Below are 23632 nucleotides of genomic sequence, written 5' to 3'. Positions count from 1 at the left end.
ATATTTTTATCATTTTTTTTTCGTTTTGTTTTTGCTGGTGGGCTTTATGGTTCTTATAAGTAAATTGCTTTTTATGTTTTACTAAAAATGGCATATTTTAATTTTCCTTAAGGTTAATCTGCAGGTTTTTGTCAGTCATTAAACTTAAGTTCCTCAATATTAGTATAAAGAGTAAATATTTACAAATATTGTTATTTTTACTATTAACTTTGCATTTGTGAAGGTTATTTATTACTATTTAGTATATGGATTTAGAACTGACCTGAATTTTTTAATTTCCACAAGTCTGGATTGATGTTATTGGGATTAGAGCTAATAATATCATTAATAGTGTAGGAACATTGTTTTTTCATTGGGCGGATCCTTGTAAGGTATTTGGTGGAAATAATTCAAGGTCCACTCTACCTGTAACAATAACAAAGTAGTTTATTTCTTCCTTAACGTTTCTACAAGTTGCTTTCCCATGTACATAGCGGGAATTTTATTGAAACTAAATATTTTACTGTCACTATACTGCTGAGAAAAAGTTACTGATTCACTCTCTGCCAGCTTACTTACTGTATAGACCACTAGTATTTACTTCTGATGTTTAAGTTCTAGATGTTTATCGAATTTAATAAATGCTTGTGTCAGATTTAGAACTTTCTAGGTTTTATAGACTTACTCCCACAAACCTGCTGGATTTTACAATCATGTGCACTATTAAAAAAATATCTAAATTAGAATAATCAAATATAGCTTACAACACTGCATCTTTTCTTGATTGGTAAACCTCTTAAACAATCCTAGCATTAAAATATCCATCTATCAGATATTTTTGGTGGTTCTCTTTTCTGAGGCCAATAGTATACAGATTGGATAATCTTTATTTGTTGTAAATACTGGTTATTTCTAGGTAGACGAACAAATAAATTTACTGGTGGCTTCATCCTTGATGTTTCTTTCAATGTGGTCATAAGAAGAACCTTGAGCTCCTCAGCAGGTTGAGTTTCTTTTTTCTGATAAATGTTTTTGTAGGATTACTCAGTTGACCAAACTATCACCGAAGTTTTTTCCAAAGATGTCATGATAAATGAAATTTGGATTGAATCAACTATTCTTCACAAAATAGATAGTTTATATAATGATAGCCACACTAGCGGCCGAAACATAAAAAAATTAAATGAAAATGAACAATCCTCTCAAAAGTTGTATCTTTGAACTTTTATTTAAAGCGTATAGTAAATTTTCTCTCTTCACAATAAAGTTAATTCCTTTTTGAAGAATTAGTCCAAACATTATAATTAAATTAAATATATTTTCATGTCACTACGTGCTTAGTTTATAAATGGCCAGATTATGTTCATCCAAATGTAAATAACTAAAAATCTGGTAAAAACACTATATATATAAATAAACATTTCGCTTAAAGATTTTCAGGCACAAAAATCGATCACTTAGAGGAAAACGATATAAATTATGTTGAAAAGTGCACAAAGTGTATGAACTCTATACTTTTTAAAACATTATCAACAGCAGCTGAAAATGTCTTGAGCACATGAATCTGTTTGTAAGAGTGTCGCGGCCTGTTTCGGAGTTAGATCAAATTCAATATGGCTCCAGTTCCTGGACTGGAAAACGCAAATCCGCTGATATTTCAGAAGCTAGAAGACAGAAATTTCACTGATGATGATTATAATGAATTAGTTGCAGACGTAATTGATTCCAGAGAAGTGTTTGGTATCCTTTTTTTTTTTTTTTTGCAAAACCAAAGTTATTCTTTAAAAACTAAACCCGAAATTTCCTTAAGATTAACATTAACAAACAAGTTCTAATTTTGTACACTAGAAATAGCAAAATTACATATTTTCCAAATTCCAGTATATGCCACGATACTTGAAACAGTAAGAGACTTGATCAAAACTCAGTATTAAGGTAAAGTCTGAGAAGAATTCTAGTCTTTACGAGGGTGTTACGAAAAACAGAATACTTAGGAAGAACTTTGTGCAAAAGTGTAATATTTTAAATCAGTGTTACACGTGCTTCTTGAACGATATTTTAAGGATATAAACTAGAATTAGAAAATGGACTTTCAATAAAAATAAATGTTCAGTTTTTTGTGTATTTGCTTAAAATTGTTATACATGGTTTGAAGTCTAAGCTTCTTTTTTTTTTTTTTTTTTTAATAGTTTCTGTGTGTAACCAGATTATGAGTAGATAATTTCCACCATTAGTAATCTTCAAAACTTGTTAGAATACCAAAATATATTTTTGGATTTGCTCTCAATGTATTTTCATAGCTTCTTCTTTCATATACTGCTTTGGCTCTCACTTTAAATATTTTTTATTTTTCATGCCTAAAAGAGCTCAAATATAATCTGATTTTCATTTTTCAAACTTTTTTTTACTGTATAGGTCTTGTTAAATAAGTTGGTTTAGAAAGCAAGTAGTTGTTTGGTGGTAATATAGTATTTTAAAGTTTGTTTCTTGTACTTTTAAGTTTAAATGTAAAATCTAAACAGTAATTTAGTTTTTCACTTAACTATGCTATACCTAATAAGAAATATAAATGACCCAGAACACCCTCTTACTTTAGAACAGTTAAATGTTGTGGAAGAAAGTAGAGTCAAGGTAAGATAATTTTTCTCTTGTCATTACTTGTTACCTCATTTATACTTTCAAATCTTACTAGTTAGTCAAAATTAGTTGCAAATTAAAAAAACTGCTAAAAATAAAGATGAGTAGTGTATGAATACAAAATGTATAAAAAGAAGTTGCTGTTAATGAATGAGAAATATTTAACCCATTTCACTTTGTATTTATTAGATTAAGTGGGAGGTATCAAAATAGTATTGTGCAATAAGATGATCTTGAACAGTTGATAGACTGAAACAAGACCAAACAAGATGATCACATTAATTTTGAGCTTGGTGACAAAAAAATTGGTGAGTTTAAAGAACAATAATGCTCCTGAGCCAGATAATATTTTCTCAAGGGTTTTGAAGGAGGTTAAGAATTTGATGTGGTGGTCACTTGCTACACTTTTTGTAAGACCTCAAAAAAATTGAGATGATTGAGAGTTGGCTAATATTACTCTTCTTTTGAAGAGAGCTGATAAAAATTGTCCCAGTAATTATAGGTATATTAGTTTTACATAAGTTGTTGAAAAAGTTTGTGAGAGTCTGATAAAAAATGCTTTTTAAAGCTATTTAACAAAATTTATAATTTTATTGGATAGTCAACGTGGTTTTGCTAAGGGGAAATCTTGCCTTACAAATCTTTTGACATTATATGAAGAGCTTACTGCTTTTCTAGATGAGTGTAAAGGTGTATATTTAATGTATCTGGATTTTCAGAAAGCACTTGACAAAGTCTCGCATAAAAGGCTTGTAAAGAAAAGTATGTCTTTAGCTGTGGGGGATAAGATGATTAACTGAATAAAAAAGTAGCTGGAAGGAAGAAAGCAGAGGTTTATTATGAATAAAGTTCAGACAAATTGGATTAATGTTACAAATAGGGAACCTCAGAGCTAAGCCTTAGGATCCTTCTTTTTGCTTTGCATCAGTGCCATAGATGAAGGAACTGTTAATAAATTACACACATTTGCTGATGACATTAAGGTCTTGGTGTTGCTAGGTGTGAAGAGGATGCTGCTGATTTACAAAAGGACTTAGATCATCTAGTGAGTTGGGCAAATAAATGACAGATGGGTTTTAATTATAAGATATGTAATATATAATGCATGTGGGTTATCAAAAGTTAAGTATAATTTGAATTTGAATAATTTTAATGATGTAGTGAAAGGAAGGAGTCTTGGTGTAATAGTTGATCAGTCTCTTAAGCCATCCAAGCAGCATGCTCTTGCTAGTAGTAAGTCAAATAGGATTTTAGATTGTATTTATAGAAATACTAAATACAAGTCTAAAAAGGTTATAATTTCATTTTATAGGTTACTGATTAGGCCACATTTTGAGTATTGTATTCAGTCTTGGGATCCTTACCTTAATCAGAGAAGGATGGAGTAGTTATCACTTGAAAAAAGGAAGGAGTTGAGGGGATCTCATTGAGGTTTATTTAATTGTAAAAGGAGTTGATAATGTTGATGCATCATCTTTTTTCATACTTAACAGTGAAAATAATACTAGGGGACACAACTATAAATTTTGGCAAGGTGGGAGTCATCAGCTAAGATAGTTTTAATTTTCTCTCAGGGCAGCTAGCTTAAAGAATGGATTGCATCTGAATGTTGTGGAGACAGTAAATTTAAATGAGTTTAAAAAAATTTTGATAACTATATGAATGATTATAGCTGGGTTTGAGGTTTTTTTTCTTTAATACGTTCAATTTAGAGAATGGGACAGCTTAGGTGGTTCAATAGGTTCCTTGTTGCCCCTAAACATCATGTTATGTTAAAGTTTAACAACTTGAGTATGGTAAATCACTCATACTATTAAGAGGTTTAACATTAAAAAAAACCCAAAAATTATTTTGTCTGTTAGAAATTACCAAAATTTTAACTGCTTTAAAAAGAAAGTGTTGGATAAGTTAAGTGTTTCAACTTCAACAATTTTAGAATTGCTGTAATCCAACATAAGCTAGCAGTTGTGGTAGACCTGTTTGCTTATTATTGTTGGGAATAGCCATTGACTTATAAATTTGAATATTGCCACTAAGAAAGGAATGAAATTTTCAGTGAACAGAAAAATAACATTTTTTTTTGTTAAAGGAACAAAACTGTATTGTATCACATCATTAAATATGTCTGTGAAGTTATGGTTTTTTTCCCAGATTTTAACACTTTACTAAGACATCTTATATACTCTTTGTTATAATCTTAAATGTGATTCATATAATTTTTTTATTGATTTAATACAAATGACATATTATACTTTTTTGAAATATAAATATTAATATATCAGTTTCAAACAGTTGCAATTCATTGCTATAAGTTTAATTTTTTCAAAGATTAACAATCTGTTCTTTTCTTATGTGGAGCAAGTTTCATTTTGTTCCAACTGTATGGTTTAGCTGATGTAGCATTAATAAGTAAGGAAGGAATAGATAAGAAAAATTAAATTCCCATATTGAGCATCTGGAGCTATATGTGTGTTAGATAATGATTTGTGTATGTTTTATTTTTATTGATGGATAATTGCAAATATTAATTACATAATTACGATGGATAAAAAGTTATTTTTACTATATTGAACTTGGTTTCACAAACAAATTTTGACCAGTTTTAAGACTAATGAATATCTTCTTCACTTACTCCCCATCCCCACAAATAAAATCATGGAAAATGTCAGATATGATTAATCAGAAATCTTGATTTTGATCTCAAAAAGTGAACCTTCAACCAGTGGAAATTGTTTGAGCCATCATAATAGACCATGGCTATCAGTTTCATGTACAAAACTTGGAATTCCATTTTCCAATAAAAATCATGTTTGAATGTTTTTCATATGAGTAATCATAGGTTTAATAATTGTAATTATTTAATGCATTGTGTTTGTATATTTTTTATATAAAATTAACTTCTTACTTTTAAGAAAGAAATATGTTAATGCTACCCATTTTGTTAACATTTGATTCTTAGTGTAATCTCTCAAAGTAAAAGACATTTGGACTATTCTTGTTTGACATTTTTATCAGTTTGGATGTTATGCAGGAATAAGATTTTATACAGGAGTATTATCTAGTTTTATGTTTTTTTCCTTATAGGATCATGCTCAACCAGACCACCCTAAATGTTTGTCAGACAAAATTATGGTCTACAGTCATTTTTAGTCATATCTGTCTTTTCATAACCACAGTATATATCAGCTAACATTTCCACATTTGCGTACAATGATCTTTAAGTTTGTCTGATGTGTGGCAAGTTGACATATTTTTTACTTTATTTAATGCTTATGCAATGTGCACAAAATGACACTAATAACATAAGTTGCATGATTAGAAAATACTGGCAGTGCAATTATTAACTACACAGAACCCCTCAGTGTGGATTCCTGTATGTGGTGAGGGAACCTCCCAGGGTAGGTTTTGTTCTTGCAGTTTACCTCCTCTGGGATTTAAACATCCATCCATGTGTTTGCCATGGGTGGTAATCCATGAAGGGGAGGAGAGGATCCTGGTGGTTTTGGGGTCCAACTTTAACACACCACTTTGGCCTTGAATTCCTGTAGACAGGCAGCCTTGAGGTGGCCCCCCTTGGGTCAGTTGGCTGGTGCACTCTGGCTAGGGTCAACCAAATACCAGTGTTGGAAGTTCTCAACAGGTGTTATGGACATTGTCTGATGCTGGTGTTTGGGTATAGTGCTCACAAAATCCTGGCATTAATGCAGTGTCCTTGCTTGACAGTGCAGTGCATACCATTGTAGGGCTCCATGGTGGGTAGAGTCAGTGGGCACTGAAATTTCCTTTTTTACTATGGATCCTCCAAATAAAAATTTAAATAAAATAGTGAAAAAATGGTCAATAGGTAAATGACCACATCTTGAAGTTTCTGAGCAGCAATCTTCAACATCTGTACCACCTGTTGTACTTCATTTTCTTATTGTACATTCTCTTTCAGAGAAACCTTTTGAGTAAATGTTCCCCTTTTTTGTTCAGAAGGAACTGGAGGGACTTGCTGGCTCTCCAAAGTCAGTAAAGAAGCTTTGATCTGGAGACATATTGATGGAAACATCCACATCTCAACACAGTGAACTCCTTTTGAATTCAAAGGCAATTGAGGATATACCTATTGAAGTTACACCTCATGCTACTTTGAATTCATCACAAGGAGTTATTGTTGAGAGGGACTTGAAGAACATCCCCGAGTCAGAGATTCTTGCTGGTTTCTCCACTGTAGGAGTTTCTGCAGTGAGGCATATCTTCACTTGTAAAAATAGAGTTACATTGCCGACCAATATTTTTGTTCTGACATTTACATCACCACATGCACCTGCCACCATCAAGGCAGGTTATCTTAATTGCAGGGTATGGCCGTACATTCCAAACCCTTTCTGATGTTTCCAGTGTCAGAGGTTTGGTCACTTAAAGACAGCAAATGGCTTTAATTTCTCTCTCTCTAAAACTGTTTGCATCCACTTTTGCTGCCAATGGAGTATTCACCCTGATCCTAAGCTCCATATCGGTGAAGTTGTGCTGCCTGTGGTTCCTGAGACAAAGTTCTTGGGGCTTATTTTTGACTGTAAACTGACTTTTATATGACACATCAAGCAGCTGCGAGTCAAATGTACAAAAACATTGAACATCCTTTGTTTCATATCTTCCACCACGTGGGGAGTAGATTAATGTTCTATGCTAAAGATATTTCGTGCTCTTGTTTGTTCAAAATTCGACTGTGGATTGGTGGTCTATGGCTCTGCCAGGCCCTTGATCTTAAAGATGCTGGACCCTATTTATCATCAAGGATTTCGGCTCCACACTGGGGCTTTCTGCACCTACCCAGTTCAGAGCTTATACATTGAGTCTCATGAACCCTCTTTGCACCTTCACCATTTGCAACTGTCTTTACTATATGCTTTGAAACTTTGTTCCTTATCAAAGCATATCACCTGGGGTTGTGTTTTCCTTCCTTGGTGGGCCATACTTTTTTAGAACAGACGATCTGCCATTGCTCCTTTTGGCCTTCGTATCCAGGTGCAGTTGGATGAATTGGGTCTGTCCTTGGATAACATTGCAGTATCCACTGTTCAGTCCATCTCACCATGACTTATTACAGTCCACAAATGTAACCTTTCTTTAAGTCATTTGAGAAAAGCAGATACTCCCAATTGGAAGTACCGTCTGTTAGTTACTGAACATCTTTCAAACAATATTTCCATTCCTATTTATATGGACGGTTCAAAATCAGGTGACTCTGTGGGCTCTGCCATGGTTTATTGCAGTTCGGTGGTTGCGTGCAGAATCCCCTCCACAGTTTCTGTGTTCACTGCTGAACTGTACACCATTTCTCTTGTCTTGGATCACATAGAAGCTATGCGGTACTCCAACTGCACTATTTATACCGACTTGCTTAGTTCTCTACTGGCCCTAAAGTCGCTTCATGTTGGTTCACACCCTGTTCTCACCGATATTCAAAACTGACTGGCACATTTCTCTTTAACATCTACTTCTATCCGGTTTTTCTGGATACTGGGCCGTGTTGGTATTTGCGGGAACGAGCTTGCAGACACGGCAGCTAAATCTATCTGCTTTGGCACTATCACTACTGTGCCTATTCCATATATAGACTATGGTCCTGTAATCAAGTCTTGGCTCCGTGCCAGCTGGCATTCGACTTGGAGTGGGTAATGCAAAAACAAGCTTTTTACTTTTAAAACTTTTGTTACTTTACTTTTTGAAAATGGCCATAATGACACATAACTCTGAACCAGGACTGGAAAAGCCAACTTCAGGTGACTGACTGTGGTTCTTGAACTTACCTGTTAGTCTTCCTGGCAGGTTATGATCATTGCCATTATGCTACAGAAAGTTCTTTACAACTTCTTTTACTGTAGTTTCTCATTGTTGCATACTAGATGTCAACACTGGTTTTATGCTATTTATGTTTTTAAACTTTGTTTTACCTTCATTTTTTTATGAATTTTACTACATTTACTTTACTTTTACCTTTTACCGGATGTTTGGCGCAGATAGCCAAGCTGCTTTGTGCCATAAAACTTAATCAACTAACCAACCAACTACACAGAAATCCTTGGTTGCTTTATATGTAGATTCAACTAGACATTATAAATTACCATAATTTTCCAAACATAATATGCATTTTTTCACAAACAGTTTACCTAATAGTTAATATGGTAATGAACCTAAATGTTTTTTTTGTTTTTTACCTCCTGTTCAGACTGTCTTTTCGTACATGTTGTGAATGATAATTCATACTTACTAGAAATGTTGCATTTGAGTGGTGTCTTCTTAATTCTCACTGATTTTGAAGTATAACTGAAAATCATCTTGTTTTCATTCATTTTCAACATATCTAAAAATAACTTTTGAAATAACGTGATCAAGAAGCTAAGTCTTTTGATTTTTAAAATTTATTTATATGTGAGCAAAGAAATGCTGAAAATACAAGCAAGTAATTGCTACATTACATTTGATATTAAAAAATACAAATTGGTTTTGGTAAAACCTCCTTGAATAGTTGGTACAAAATCCATACATAGAAATGCTAAGACAGACTTGAATTTATTGATTTTACATATTCTCTAACCTTTTGACAATGATTATTTGTCCTGTGATTGTGAAAATAGAAAACATTATTGCCAATGTACAATTAGAGATTATACATACACTAACGTGTTTTCATCAAAGGGTGTTTTTGACCACAGTATTGCAAAAGCATAGGTGTATATTATTTATGACGATAAAGCAAATTTGACTCTGATTACAAAAGTTTGAGTGCTTATTATATTTGGAAAATTATGTTGTTCAGTCCTGTGGCACACATTATTTATTGACAGTTTAATTAATTTACCAATTTGACTTTTGTCAAAGATATTTTCTGGTGACATTAAGTAGACATGAACAAAATGTAGGATTTCATGGATTACTTTTGCCTAAAATCTCATTATATTGGTTTTGTTTTCACCATATTTGCCTAAAATTAATAGTTTTTGGCATAGTAGCCAATTGTGTGGGTGAATACTGATAATGCATTTCTTTTTATACAACTGAAGTTTTAAAGATCTTGGACCTGTTCTTTTCAGGATTTGTTTAAGCAATTGTATGGATATGTATAGAATTATCATATAATTATTAGATTTTAATTTTGTTGTAGATGGAAAGTGAAGTATATTGTTGCATCACCTTTCATTCAAACAAGAAATGTATTTTAAAACTAAAATGTAGCTAATAACAAAATTCAAATGTCAATCTACCTTTACTCCAAATCTTTAGTCTTAAACTGTTTAGCTACTTTAATAAATCTGTGTGGATAATCTGTTAAGTTTGGAATTATTGGTACATATCAAACTAAAAGAAGGAATAGGCATGATTAGTATAAACAGTTTTTGCCCATACAAGTTTTATTAGAATGAAATCTCAGAAAACATATTCTTAACAATCGGTGATGTTTCTTCCCATTGATTTCTGTCAAAACCTTTTTTTTTCCTCAAGAAAGTTATGGTGAGGATGGAGTTTATTTGTACTATACCCTTTGTTTAAGTTATTAAATTTGTTTCTTACAGGTAAATGATGCTGAGAATGAAGTTTTTATTGAGTTTACACCTACTATACCCCACTGTAGTATGGCTACATTGATTGGTCTTGCAATTCGAGTCAAACTCTTAAGAGCACTTCCTTCGAGATTCAAGGTGAATGTAAAGCTGTAAAACAAAGAACTTTAATTACTATTAATCTGTGTTATGTATTACTGTCTCTTGTCACCATAAAGGCAGTTGCACTGTTGTTGTGATGTCTAAACTGCATTCAGAGGTCATTACATTGTAGTATAACAGCTAAATCTCATACATAGTATAGTAGATTAGAATGTACAAGAACCACATTTTGATATTATTTGACATTTCATGGTTAGTGTGATACCACTGAAAAGTAATTATTTTTGGGAAGGGTATATGTAATAAGTTTTTTTCATTGCAAAATGTTAACACACGTGAATTATAATGAATTTTTAAGAGGTAAATGTACCTAGTAATTAATGGCACTGGAAAACAAAGGAATGTGGATCAATTTTGTGTTCCAGGACCACACAGAAAGAAACCTGTTACAAGTAATACCCTATCTATGGTATGTAAAGTGCAGTGCATTGCAACAGTTGAGAATTTATGAACGCCAATGTCGATGACAAGAGTTGTTCATACACCTTATTCAAAAGTATGTTACATTATTGAGAAGGATCTTAGTCGAAAAAAGGAACAAGTGATTTATACATAGTTTGCTTCCGTGATATATTCACTCAACCACTGCATACCTCTAGCAGCTGGAGAATAAAATTGTTCATGCTATTCCTTAAGAAGGCATAACAATTATCTTGCCAGATGTAGCATCTATAGATTTCTGTGCAATGTTATTGTTGAACTGGGTACTGGGAAACCATCATTTTGAACACTACATGTATTATGGGAAACAAACAAAGAAGTGGTGTGTGTTTTGCTTATGACAATCTTATGATCAAGTTTTTTACAATAAAAACTGTGCTATAGGCTTGTTTTCAGTTACAGAATGACTAAACATGGTAACAAGGACTGTAATATGTGGAGAGTAGAAAATATTTCAAGACTCCAGTTTTTGGTATCTTTTATCTGCTGGTCTGGTGTATTTCTATAATACAGATATCATAGTTTTGTTTAATTCAAGGTGTTTATTGTAACTTAGGATGGGCTGGTGAATATTTATAGATGATTATATAAACTTCATTTCACAAACTTATTTAATACTAAGGATTTGTCATTGACCTAAACTGCTGCTATTGTTGTTGTTATATTTATGTTTTCCTAGAGTAAATACTTGACATTATAGGAAATGACCATATTGTTTTAGATGATATTTTATTCTTTAATTTAAGTCTTCTAGTTTCTTTAATAAATGGATCCATGCACGAAAAGTAAACTTTGAAGATACATTTTTTTCTACTTTCTTCACAAGTTGTTTGCTTTGAAGTTTTGTTTTTACTGGACATTTCGATACCAGACTGTACATTATATGTCATGATTTCCCTTACATATCATATATAAAATCACAGAATAAAAATACTTTGTCAGTATCAGTTCATCAGACAAACGATCCAACCAGTAAAATATTATACAATGTTAATTTATTAGGAAACTCTCCTTCAAAGTGAAAAGGCTCTTATGTTTTAAAATATGTTATTTGAAATGATGAAAGATTTGGATTTTAAAAATTATTCAGGCTGTGAGACTTTCCACAAAGCAAGTGGAGTTTATTTACTGAGTCATAAGTCCTTGGTCTAGCCATAATGAGCCATTTATATGGAACAGGTAGGGAAATTACCCACTAGTGAAATACCCTAGTAATGAAAGGACTTGTAGTGAGCTGAGCTGTAGCAAAATATCCAAGAACAAATGTTCAATAGTGAACTGTTGTAGAACTGGTGTTTGCTAATTTTGAAGTAAGCTGTTATCTGTAAGTTGCTTAACTCCAGTATTATGAGTGTGATGTTTTTGTAGTATTTTTCTGTGGTTTTGCCAGAGTCTCTTGTGTAAAATTAGGTATGTAGCTATTGATGTGAAAAATCATGGCAGAATATGCTCCTTACCTTGGGTTTTGTAGTCAAATTATTAGCACAGTTAGAGAGTCAATTGAGAATTCTACATTTAATGGAGTGGTTAGACACGTAGTGTGAATATTTTCTGTGAACTAAAGCAGAATTTGAAGGTGTTTAGGAAATGTTGGGTTGTATTTTTTCTGTCTACATTATGAACTAGATATTTCTGTATTTGTGGTGGCAGACCTTTGTTTTGAAAATTTTCCTTTTTCTATATAAATATCAATGAGGAATGGGAAGAGTAGTGAGTTTATAGGAAAGCCATAGGTTTGTGTCTAGAAGATATCTTGGAACTAGTAATTTGTATTTGTTATATAATGTGATAAAGTTGTAATGATGGTGCATATGTGAACTGTATGTGTGTTTATGTGTGTGTGTGTGTGTGTGTATATTAACTTAAATATTTTTAATAAGTCTTTGCAAGAAATTTCTATTAGTGCAAAGTAAAATTGAAATAAGTGTATAATTATTAAACACCTAATAGATGAAAAGCAGGAGGTACATTTAATGGATAATTTGATAATAAGTGATAAAAGACAGGTGTGTCTGTATTACTAGAACTATTGATTATAATCTGAATGGCAGGCCATAGGTTGTAATCTTAGTTATTCTTAGTAATGATACTTTCATTACTGCAGCTGTAAATAAAAGTTGATTTTCATAAAGTAGGAAAATGTTTGGTTTTTACATTAGAACATAATTCTGTTTCACAGTTTTCTGTATCTGATTTCCGTTGTATATTATTATATGCTTCCAATTATTCCTCCCTCAGTGAGGATTCATGTAAGTGGTGAGAGGACCTCTCATGTATTTGCTGTGCATTGCGATCCTGGCAGTTGAGGGGTCCAACCCTTTACACACTACTTTAGCCTTGGGGTGGACCCCCAAGGTCAGTTGGCTGGTCCACTTGGACTAGGGTCAACCAAGTACCATTGTTAGATGTTCTCAAGTTAGTCTTTTACTGCTATTGGTCTCTCTATCTGCTCCCCTTCATTTTTCTCTTGAGGGGGGATTGACAGTGACCCACAGGGCAGTGATCATTTTCCTATCATTTTGAAGGAGACTGGCCATGGTCACTGCCACCAGACCTGCATTCCACAGTACTAGCTGGTTTAGGCTAACTGATCCTCTTTCACTCCTGTCTAGGAACTTTATCCTACCATTGTCTGTAGACCATCAATAGATGACTGTGTGGCAGCATTAACTGACGTATTGTTCAAGCAGCTGCTCAGTCTATTCCAAATATAGATACCAGGATACCCTCCTCTATGGTGGAATCCTGCCTGCCACATGGCACAGAAGGCTCTAAAACAGGTCTGGGATACCTTTTGTAGGTATCACACACTTTCAAACTGCATTGCTTTCTAGTGAGCCCAAGCACATGCCCGGCAAGTAAGACTTCAAAGCCAGAAGGAATCTTGGATTGTGTTTGCAACTAGCATGTCATCTACCACCAGTTCAAAGCTTATGGAACAAGACTCAGAAGGTTAGTAGACATTATACTTCCACCCCCTTTCGATTTTGCTCTCTGATAGCCAGGAAACTGCTGATGCTCAGAGCATTGCTGATAATCTTGGCAAAAACTTTTCTTGTGCATCTACCACTTCTGCCTCATCTCCCATCGTCTTAGCCATCAAGATTCCGGCCTAGTGATCACCTCTTTCCTTTTCGGCTGATCATCTCTAAAAATATAATTGCCCCTTTCACTGGTGACACTAATGCTTCCTCTTCATCAATCTGGTAGTACATCACTCAGAACTGATGATATTTATTACCAGATGCTGTACCATCTTTCTCCTGCCTCTCTTGTTATTCTTTTTAACTGGATCTGGCAGGAGAATGCTTTTCCTGATCCTTAGTGCTATGCTATTGGCCTCCTTTTTCCTTTTGTCCAGTTGCTTTGATGAGCTCTCTCTTTAAAGTTGAAAGAGGATGGTTATTACTCATATTCTTTGGTTCCTTAAATTAAAAAAAACTTCTCTTGACCAGTCAGTATAGGTTCCAACAATAGCACTCCACTTGGACCACCTGATTTGACTTCGTCAATTAGGGATACCTTTCTCAAGTGACATCTTTTTTCTGTATTTTTTTACCTTGAGAAGGCTTATGATATTATGATGCTATGTGGATTTATGGCATCCTGCAAGATTTCCACTCTTAAGGATTGCATGGCCATTTGTCCATTTCTATTAGACATTTTTATTGGACCAGTGATTCCAAGTCTGCGTGGGTTGAACAATTTTCCATTCTTTCCCGGAAGAACTTGGAGTCCCTTAGGGTTGTATCTTGAGTGTCACACTTTTCATTGTAAAGATTAATGCCATCAGTGGACAATTCCACCCTTACAGTTGCAAAAAGTCTGTCAGTTACTTCCACATCTTATGTTTGTCGTTGAGCATGAGGTTTATTGAGCAGCAGCTACAGACTGCCCTCAATCATTTACTGAAGTGAACCACAGCAAATGGTATTACATTTTCTCACTCTAAAACCATTTTCATATACTTCTGCCACCAAGAGAGTATTCAAGTGGATCTCAAGTTCCATCTTGGAGAATATGTGCTTTCCATGGTTCCTGAGGCAAAGCTCTTGGGGTTTATTTCTGATTATAAGCTGACCTTTATTCCACACATCAAGCAGCTTCATGTCAAGTGTACAAGAGCACTGAACATCCACCCGTGCCCTCTCTTCCACCTCTTGGGTAGCAGATCGATGTTCTAACTATCTGTCTCACTCTCATTTGATCAAAACTGGACTATGGATCAATGGTCTGTTGCTCTGACAGGATCTTGGCCTTGAAGATGTTTGACCCTGTTCATCATCAGGAACTTTGGCTTTCCACAGGGACTTTCCACACTTTCTCCAGTTCACAGTTTGTATACACTGAAACTTATGTACTTCCTCTTACACCCCTGCTCTTACAACTGTCTTTACTGTATGCTGCAAAACTTTAATCCTTATCACAGCATCCCACTTGGGGTTGTGTTTTATTTCCTCAGTGGGCCATGCTTTTTCAGAATAGATAGTCTGCCATTGTCTCTTGTGGCCTTTTTATTCAGGTGCAGTTGGGTAAATTAGGTATCTCCCTAGATGATGTTGCTGTCTCCACTGATTAGCCCATCCTGTCATCACTTATTATCATCCCCAAATGTGACTTTTCTTTGAGTCATCTGAAGAAGGCAGATACTCTTGATTAGAAGTACCAGATTCTATTTGCTGAACATCTTTTAAACTGGCCTTCCATTCCCATTTATATAGATGGCTTAAAATCAGGTGGCTTTCTGGGCTCTGCCATGGTTTGCTATGGTTCAGTGGTTGCACACAGGAATCCTTCTATAGTTTCAGTATTCACTGCCAAACTGTATGCCATTTCCTTTGCCCTAGATCACATAGAAACTATGCCATACATGAATTGTACTATTTGCACTGATTTGCTAAACTCTCTACTGACCCTGGAATCACTTCATGACATTTCTCACCCTGTTCTTGTTGTTATTTGAAACTGACTGACTCGTTTCTCTTTATCATAAATTTCTGTCAAATTCTTCTGGATACTGGGCCATGTTGGTGTTTGTGGGAACGAGCTCACTCACACTGCAGTTAAGTCTGTCTGCTCTGGTGCTGTCATGGCCATGCTTGTCTTACTTGGTCTACAGGCTTCATGCTAGTTGGCAGTCGACTTGGAGTAAGCAACGTGACAACAAGCTTTTTTCAGACCAAACTTTCTGTTGCTCTTTGGCCATCTTGCTTCTGTAAGGATGGGAAGAAGGAGGTTGTCCTAGCTAGGCTGCACATTGGTCACAGTTTTAACTCATTGTATCCTATTATCTGGAACTGATCCACCAATATGTGCTCTCTGTTGACACTCAAGTCAGAGTTGCCCATATTTTACTGTCATGCAATACTTATAACCAGGATGATGGCACTATTTTAGACATTTTTACCATGGGTTCACCCTTTATTGAACAATATTATTGGCAATGGTGACATTGTCCACCTCAGTTGTTTTTTTTCAAATTTGTAAGCATTGTTGGCCTTTTTAACTCTGTTTAAGTTTCTAATTCAAAAATTGAACTTTGTTTTGCACTAATATGATTCCTTTTTACATATTTTAGTGATTTTACTTTTATTTTTATTTTGTTGTTGTTTGGTGCAGATAACCTAATTGCTTTGTGCCAATAAATGCTAAACAATTATTCTACAAAATAGCTGTGTCACAAAAGATGTATGTGTATTGTTTTTATATGTGCTGTGATATGTAAATATATAATACAAAGAACTTAGTCAAAACAGGTAAACACTAATTAATATTATGGATTTATGGATTACATCTTGTTGTAGATTTACTATAAAATACATATACAGTTACTGTTTCCTTTGCAGGTAGATGTATATATTACACCAGGGACTCATGCATCAGAAGATGCAGGTAAGAAGCACTATTATTTCATAAATTTGTACATCCAGCAATGAACTGGCTTGGCATGGCCAGGTGTGTTAAGGCATTCGACTCGTAATCAGAGGGTCGCGGCTTTAAATCCCCCCGCGCACCAAACATGCTTGCCTTTATAGCTGTGGGGCATTATAATGTGATGATCAATCCCACTTTTCATTGATAAAAGAGTATCCCAAGAGTTGACAGTGGGTGGTGATGACTAAGTGCCTTCCTTCTAGTCTTACACTGCTAAATTAAGGACGGGTAGTGCAGATAGCTCTTGTGTAGCTTTGCACAAAGTTCAAAAACAAAGAAACCAGTAATAAACTAACATCGTACTCTTTGGTAAGATGGCCATTTTTAACTCTTTCCATTAAACCAGGTCAATGAATGCATACCACGACCTTTTATAGTGTTACATTCCAAATCTAATCTGACAACATTTTATTTATAAACATAACATAAAAATGAAGTTTATAAAATTTCATGTTTTTTATGTTATCTAAGCTCTAATTTCTTAATTTTAAAAATAAATATTAAAAAAAATCTCTTCAAGACTATTTCTACAGTAGTCTCCAATCTAGGGTGCACTTGGTCAGAGGCCTTTTGTTTTCAAATGTTGGCTCTCCTAAATTAAACCCACAACCACTGTGTCTGTTTATTTGCTTGTTTTTTGTCTTAGTGTCCTGTATCTTTACATAGATTGGTTATCTCTTCCTAATTAGATGCTATCTAAGGAATGATTTTTTTTGGATCTTCAAGTTTGTTAGGGTTTGTGTGCTCAGTGGCATGCCCCAGATTTTGATTTCTTTGCCACTCATTTCAATACACAGCTTCCCCAGTTTTGGTTTACAGTCCCTCATCCATATGTTGGGGCAGTAGGTGCTTCCAGTTGGGATTGGACAGGTTAGTATCTATTTGCATATCCTCTCATTCATCTCCTTCCATATGTTTTTGCCATTATTTCAGACCACTCAATGTTGTATTCTGTTGGTGGCTCTATACTGGCTGCTCAAGTGCATGTTTCATGGCTGCAGTGAATTTTGGCATTGCCCCCACTCTTCCTTTATTTCTAGCATTCCTTCTTCAACCCGAAAATAGGCATGCATCATTAGTACATTTTCACACTCTGTCTTCATGTGTGGCTTTTTATCTGTTCTTGACTGAAAGGACCCAATTTTCTCATCATATAGCTTTTTTATCTTTCTGTCCTCTCTGTCAGTACATGTGGTACGCATACCACTATTGGTCTGTCCAAAGCTGTTATCATCCTTCCCATCCTAATGCCTTTCACGTCACTTTTTTTTTGACATAAGCCTTTTGGTTTTCTCTGTTGTGGGCTATTGGTTGACTTTATCTGCAGTGTTTTAGGTTTCCAAATATGTTCATGTCTTCTGATTGTTGGTCTTGTCCACGTTGTTTCATTCTGTCTGCATTTAATGTCTTCCTTTCCTTGTTTCACTCCCTCATTGGAAACTCAGTGTGGTTCTTCATGCTTTTACTCATCCTGTTTTTAAGTTTTTGTCTTCAGGTTTGTTATATCATCTTCCATGAAGTTCCCCTTTTTTGCTTGTATTGGCATGCAGACATCACAGATCATTTGTGTCCATGATTTATATCCATCTTGTTTTTGTTTCTTAGTTCCAATGTTCTCGATTTTTTGACATTGCTACTTTTTACCCAAACTATTTGACTGTTCAAGAAGGCAATTCTTCATTCACACCCATTATCCTTTCATGTATATCCCCTTTTTCACATTGTTCTGATTCTGTTATCCTCCTTTGGAAGGTTAGGGCTTTTTAATGGTATATTACATGCATTTCTGCTTTCATGATTCCTGTTTGTTCAATTCTTGGATGTTTAACCTTTCCAGTGACCATTCTCTTATAACAGTTTGTATTCACCAGTTGATTTACCTGGCATGTTCTTCTCATTCTTTTGATAATTGTTTTCTATTTCACGTTTCTTCCCTTATCTTGTTCTTTGCTGTGCATTTCCATCTTTCTACCGTAGATTTGATGTACAATTCCAGATGCTGCCAGGTGTTGGTTGATTAATTCTGTCAATGTGATCTCACTGCTTTTCAAAACACAATATAATATAACATAATTAGGTCATATTTACCCCCACCATTGAGATGGGGCTTCAGCAAGACCACTAATAAGTACATCTTGCAGTATTTTGCTTCATAAATATGTTTGTGCCAGGCCATACGGTTATGGATTAACATAGGTAAAATAGAGGTTACTGCCCATCACTGATGATCTATGATATTTGAAGCTCTTCCCACTGTGGAGCTGTTGTATAATTCTAGATGCTGCCAGGTGTTAGTTGATTGACTCTATCAACTTGATCACTTTTCTTTTCAAAATAGGGAATTAAAACCACCCATTGCACTGTCTCTGGTGTTGTGGTCCTCCAAACTCTCTAACTAACATCTTCCCTCATTCTTCTAGTGGAGTATGAGTCTTAGCTACTTACCAACTTCTAGCCACAGTATACTTTGAAGGTCTGTCCTTCTGAGAGTGCACAATATTTCTCAGCTGAGAGAGAGTATAGCAGTGGCATTCTACCAGTGTAGATGGCATGCCACCATTCCTACTGTGGACCTAATGTACAATTCCAAATGCTGCTGGGTGTTGGATGTAGCACTAAGCAATATATTTCAGTGTGCTTCTCTAGCTTGAGGCACTTTTCTTGCTGTCTGCCAAATGCTGAGTCTGGTGTTAGATAGAGCCAGTCCAGCCCTATAAGTCCTCATGTATTTGGATAGTTATCCTCCTTCTACTGCAGACTGGACAGTAAATTATCATTTCTATAGATCTCAGGATGGCTGGCATGGGTATTAGCACTTTTACTAATAAAGCAGAGAACATTTTGACTTTATCTCAGGTTAACTAAAAAGAATTAACCTGAAGATGATTTAAGAAGGTCAAAACATTGTTCTTTGTTTTGTTAGTAAAAGTGTTAATACCTATACCAGTCATCCAAGATATATTTTTACTTCAGGTGGGTTTCTCATCATCACGAATTATCATTTCTGCTAGGTTTTGGACTGGAGGTGCAAACTTGAGTAGGAGTTCTTTTTTCTGCTGTCCACTGGATGTTAGTTTCTGGTGGATCTGTTGTTAGCTGCACTTGAATGAGACACATGAATTCTGACATGTGTAAGGCTGGGTACCATTTTCCTACCTGGAACTGGATGAAAAATTCTCAAGGCTGCAGGATGAAGACTCATCTAGGCTTCACACCTTCTTACTATCTGCCGAATGTCTGTTCCTGGTGGGTTTGGTGTTGGTTGTGTTGGAAGTGTGTGTATGTACAGGTGGATTTTTGGTATAGAAGCTTCTCTTCCTTGCTGACACATTTTTGAGGTGAAAGGTAGAGGACCATTTTTCTACCATGGACCTGATGTATAATTTCAGATGTTACCAGGTATTGTGTGATGTTGAACTCTCAATTATGGTCTGTCGTGCCCCTAGCCACTGTGCACCAAGAGGTCCCTTTATTTTTGTAAATTTTCATGGGCTTCCTCTTTTGTTTTCATCCATTTTGTTGTGACCCATTACTGATAGGTGAAAAGTATACCTGGCTCAAAAATTTTTTGGTCTGTCATAGGTATGTTTTTAATTCATTCTCACACTTGATGGTTTTCCTTTTAGTGATTCCTAAAGAAGATCATCTTCTCACTGGCTCTTCACCAGTTAATGTGGGACTCTTTTTTTTCATGAAAGTTATTGGATAGAAGTTAACATTTTCCTAAACTAAAAATGTATTTCTGATAGTCACTTACCACCTCCCTCTATTACATTCCTCACCCATCTTCCTAATTTGCACCAGTAGAGGGCAGTGTAAATTGAGAAAAGACTTATGGAAGAGAATTATGTATCTGGAATGCATTTTCAGTTTAGAAAAACAACGTTTTTATGTTCTAAGATGCATATTCAAAAACTGCATGTTTTCTTTTGGTCATAGAGATGAGAGACTCAATAAAATTTAGAGAAAATGTTTCAGATGTTTATTGAAGTATGCAGGAGTACTACAAATTCTTGTTTTTGTGTATTTTTTATTGAATGTTGTATACTTTTATCATAAGTGACTATTAATGTAAAAATTATAAACTTTTCAGCTTAGTGCAACAGTATTTAAGAAAAGTAAAACATCTAATGTTAATTTAAGGCAAGCATGATGTGAAACATGACACTTGAACTATATACTGCTTATGTTAACTCTATGAAAACAACTAAGGGGCTCCTACTGTGATTGAGTTCTTTGGATGTGAGATTTATTGTTCCAATGGGTACATGATACTGAAATGAAATATTAAAATAAGAGAAGAGAAGTGAAAAGGTTAACAGTTGAAATTGTTAAGATAAATGGGAACTTCCTGATGAATACTGTGGGTAATGCAGAGGAAAACACTGTATTATTTATCTTATTTCATAGTTTTCAACTTTTCAGTGTATATTGATGATCACTCTACAGTTAGTGTTAGAGTAGAGAAAATAAAAGATAAAAATATATCTTTACTGAAATAAAGTCAGAATTTACTTTAGAGGTTATGCAAATGTAATATGAAATGCTAGGATTAAAAAGGTTTTGTTTGTATCTAATTCACCTTTTACTAGGATTTATTCTGTAAAGGTTTGGGAAAATTACAGACAAATATTTAGCAGAAACACTTTATTTAAAATGTTATTTATGTGTGCAACAGACTTCTGATGTGTTGAAAAACTTGTCCAATTTTGATAATTTGAAAATTATATTATATATAGTTTCACAGTTACAAGGTTGTTCATATCAATTTAACTTAATTTATTTAAAAACAAATTTAAATGTGAATTTTTGTTATCAGTGAGTTGAAAGAGAAGAGGTCAAATAAATTTATAAGCCAAATGTTGTAATGTGTCCATTGTAAAAGAATGAGATTTCAAATTGGAAAGGGTTGAGGTAGTTCTTTTCCATTGTTGTGTAATACATTGTTCCATATAATCATATATATTGGATGAAACTTTTGATTAAAAGGTTGTTTCCTTCAACTATTACCCTTGTATCTGTTTCCACTTCAAAGTGTTGGCAGTATTTTTAGTCTCTACTCTTTATTGTTGTATGTGCCCCAACTCCAGCTCTTTTTTTTTTCTTTAGTGTGCAGTTATTTTGTATTTTTTCAGGACCAGATTTTTGTAGTAATTAATTATACTATTTAATAAACTTTAGTTGGATCTTATGATATTTACCCTGTAATCCCTGATTCTCATATGCCATTGACTTCCTATAATATTTTCTCTCAAGCCCATCAAACCTCCACTAAAGATTCATCATCATAAACAATGAAAGGTTTGAACTCTTTTCTTATTTTCAAAATTCTTTTCATACTGTTTTTGTCTAATATAATTCACACTTTCCTGTTAATGTCTTCACTTAGATTTGAAAGTTTTTAATGACTAGAATTTTAATTGTACTCCTTGGAGCTGATTGTTTTTAGATTCAAATGTTGTTTCTTTCATCATCTCCAAAAATAATATAAGTTTTAATCGGAATCTTCTCTCTCTTATGATTAACTTGTTTCTGGATTTTGAATGCATAATCTTTTGTTAATTCTTTCTTTTATTATGGGTATGGCATCTTGATAATTAAGTTTGGGACTTTATTTTTTTATTAAATATCTTCATTGTTACAAGGTTTACACCATTTGGACAAATTTTTGACAGGTTTTCTGTCTTGTTGTGTTTGTACTGCTGTTCACCCTCTGAAGTGATTTTTTTTTTCTGGCTTGGTATGTCCTGAATTTTCTTGACGTTGTTTTTAAATTAATCTTTGTTTTTTTTCTTTCATGTGATTTCTTTTGGATTCAATCTTTGGCTGAATGAAAAAGGTTCAGATGAACTCTTGTTTGTGGCCTTCAGATTCTCATGTAGTTTATTTGATTACTTGGTCTGTGTATTTGTGAGATTTAGTGGGAAAGGAAAATTTATTATCCTTATGTAATTTTATTTTTGTCCTGCAGGAGTTGTTATTCTCTCCTACAAGTACACAGAAGCTTTTGTTTGAAAGTACTTGTTTTCAAGCAACTGAAACCTCAGATTTAAATTTCTTTTTATTTATGATGTTAGCTGTTTTCTGAATTATCAATTGAGCAGTTTTCCCACTGAGTTTGTTGTGAGATGGTCTTTGGTATTTATGAAAATTTTATGAACAGGAATGGAAGAAAACTTTTAGGTTAGATTAATTATAATAGAAATAACCTGAGCTATGATCAAATGCTTGCCTATGTATACTATACTGGAGACCAGATTTTCTTCATTAACATGAACAGAGATTTGTGAATTAATAGAACAAGTATGAAAGTGCTCATTTTTTTTAATATGAAAAATATTTGAAGTTTCAATTTTTTCCTTCATTTTGGAACAGTATCTTTTAGTAGTATATTCTGTTATTTTATATAATATGTAGAATTGGCATGTATATATGTTTTCCTTATTAACAACTTTCTTTTCTAGTAAACAAACAACTTGCTGATAAGGAAAGAGTTGCTGCTGCTTTGGAAAACCCATACCTACTAGAAGTTATCAATCAATGTCTTCACTCCAAAAGTTGATGTGTTCCGTTTGATATATAGTTTTGTATGATACATTAGTTTTTAGCTAACTGTTCATGTCTGTGCATGTAAATTTGTTTATTTAAGTTTATTCTAATAGTCATTGAAACAAAGAACTTAAATAATAAAAAAATTATAAAAAATGTTAGCTTTTGTGATTTATTCTGAATATTAAATATGTTTCTCTCTCTCTCTCTCTTTTTTTTACAGAAAAGTAAATCTTTGTTAAAATAACCTAGTTTTCACAATAAAATGTTTCTTGATAGCAAAATATTTACTAACATAAGAGGAAATAAAATGTGTTTATAATACATAGTTTGAAAAATATCCTGATCTCAACATTATTGTTATTTGTTTATTTGAAAGAAAA

The 23632-nt window shown here is 33.9% G+C and overlaps 1 protein-coding gene across 1 annotated transcript; it reads left to right on the top strand.

The window, feature by feature from the left end:
• The first annotated feature begins 1429 nt into the window (after positions 1–1429).
• galla-2 (MIP18 family protein galla-2) lies at positions 1430–23589 on the top strand. Its single transcript, XM_076493762.1, has 5 exons — positions 1430–1719; positions 2531–2610; positions 10176–10301; positions 16613–16658; positions 23165–23589. Exons 1-5 carry the CDS (start codon positions 1593–1595, stop codon positions 23260–23262), a joined length of 477 nt encoding a protein of 158 aa, XP_076349877.1. The 5' UTR covers positions 1430–1592; the 3' UTR covers positions 23263–23589.
• The last annotated feature ends 43 nt before the right edge of the window (positions 23590–23632 follow it).

Source organism: Tachypleus tridentatus, chromosome 1, assembly GCF_004210375.1.
Source record: "Tachypleus tridentatus isolate NWPU-2018 chromosome 1, ASM421037v1, whole genome shotgun sequence".
In the NCBI taxonomy this organism is placed as follows: Eukaryota; Metazoa; Arthropoda; class Merostomata; order Xiphosura; family Limulidae; genus Tachypleus; species Tachypleus tridentatus.
Note: the sequence above shows the minus strand (reverse complement) of the source record. Positions and strands in the feature narration are given on the sequence as shown.

Excerpts from the sequence above, each read along its gene's own strand:
- galla-2 (XM_076493762.1), top strand. The coding sequence starts at position 1,593 with ATGGCTCCAGTTCCTGGACTGGAAAACGCAAATCCGCTGATATTTCAG. Across the intron at positions 2,611-10,175 it reads TGGAAGAAAGTAGAGTCAAG|GTAAATGATGCTGAGAATGA; the intron begins GTAAGATAATTT and ends TGTTTCTTACAG. Across the intron at positions 16,659-23,164 it reads TCATGCATCAGAAGATGCAG|TAAACAAACAACTTGCTGAT; the intron begins GTAAGAAGCACT and ends TTTCTTTTCTAG.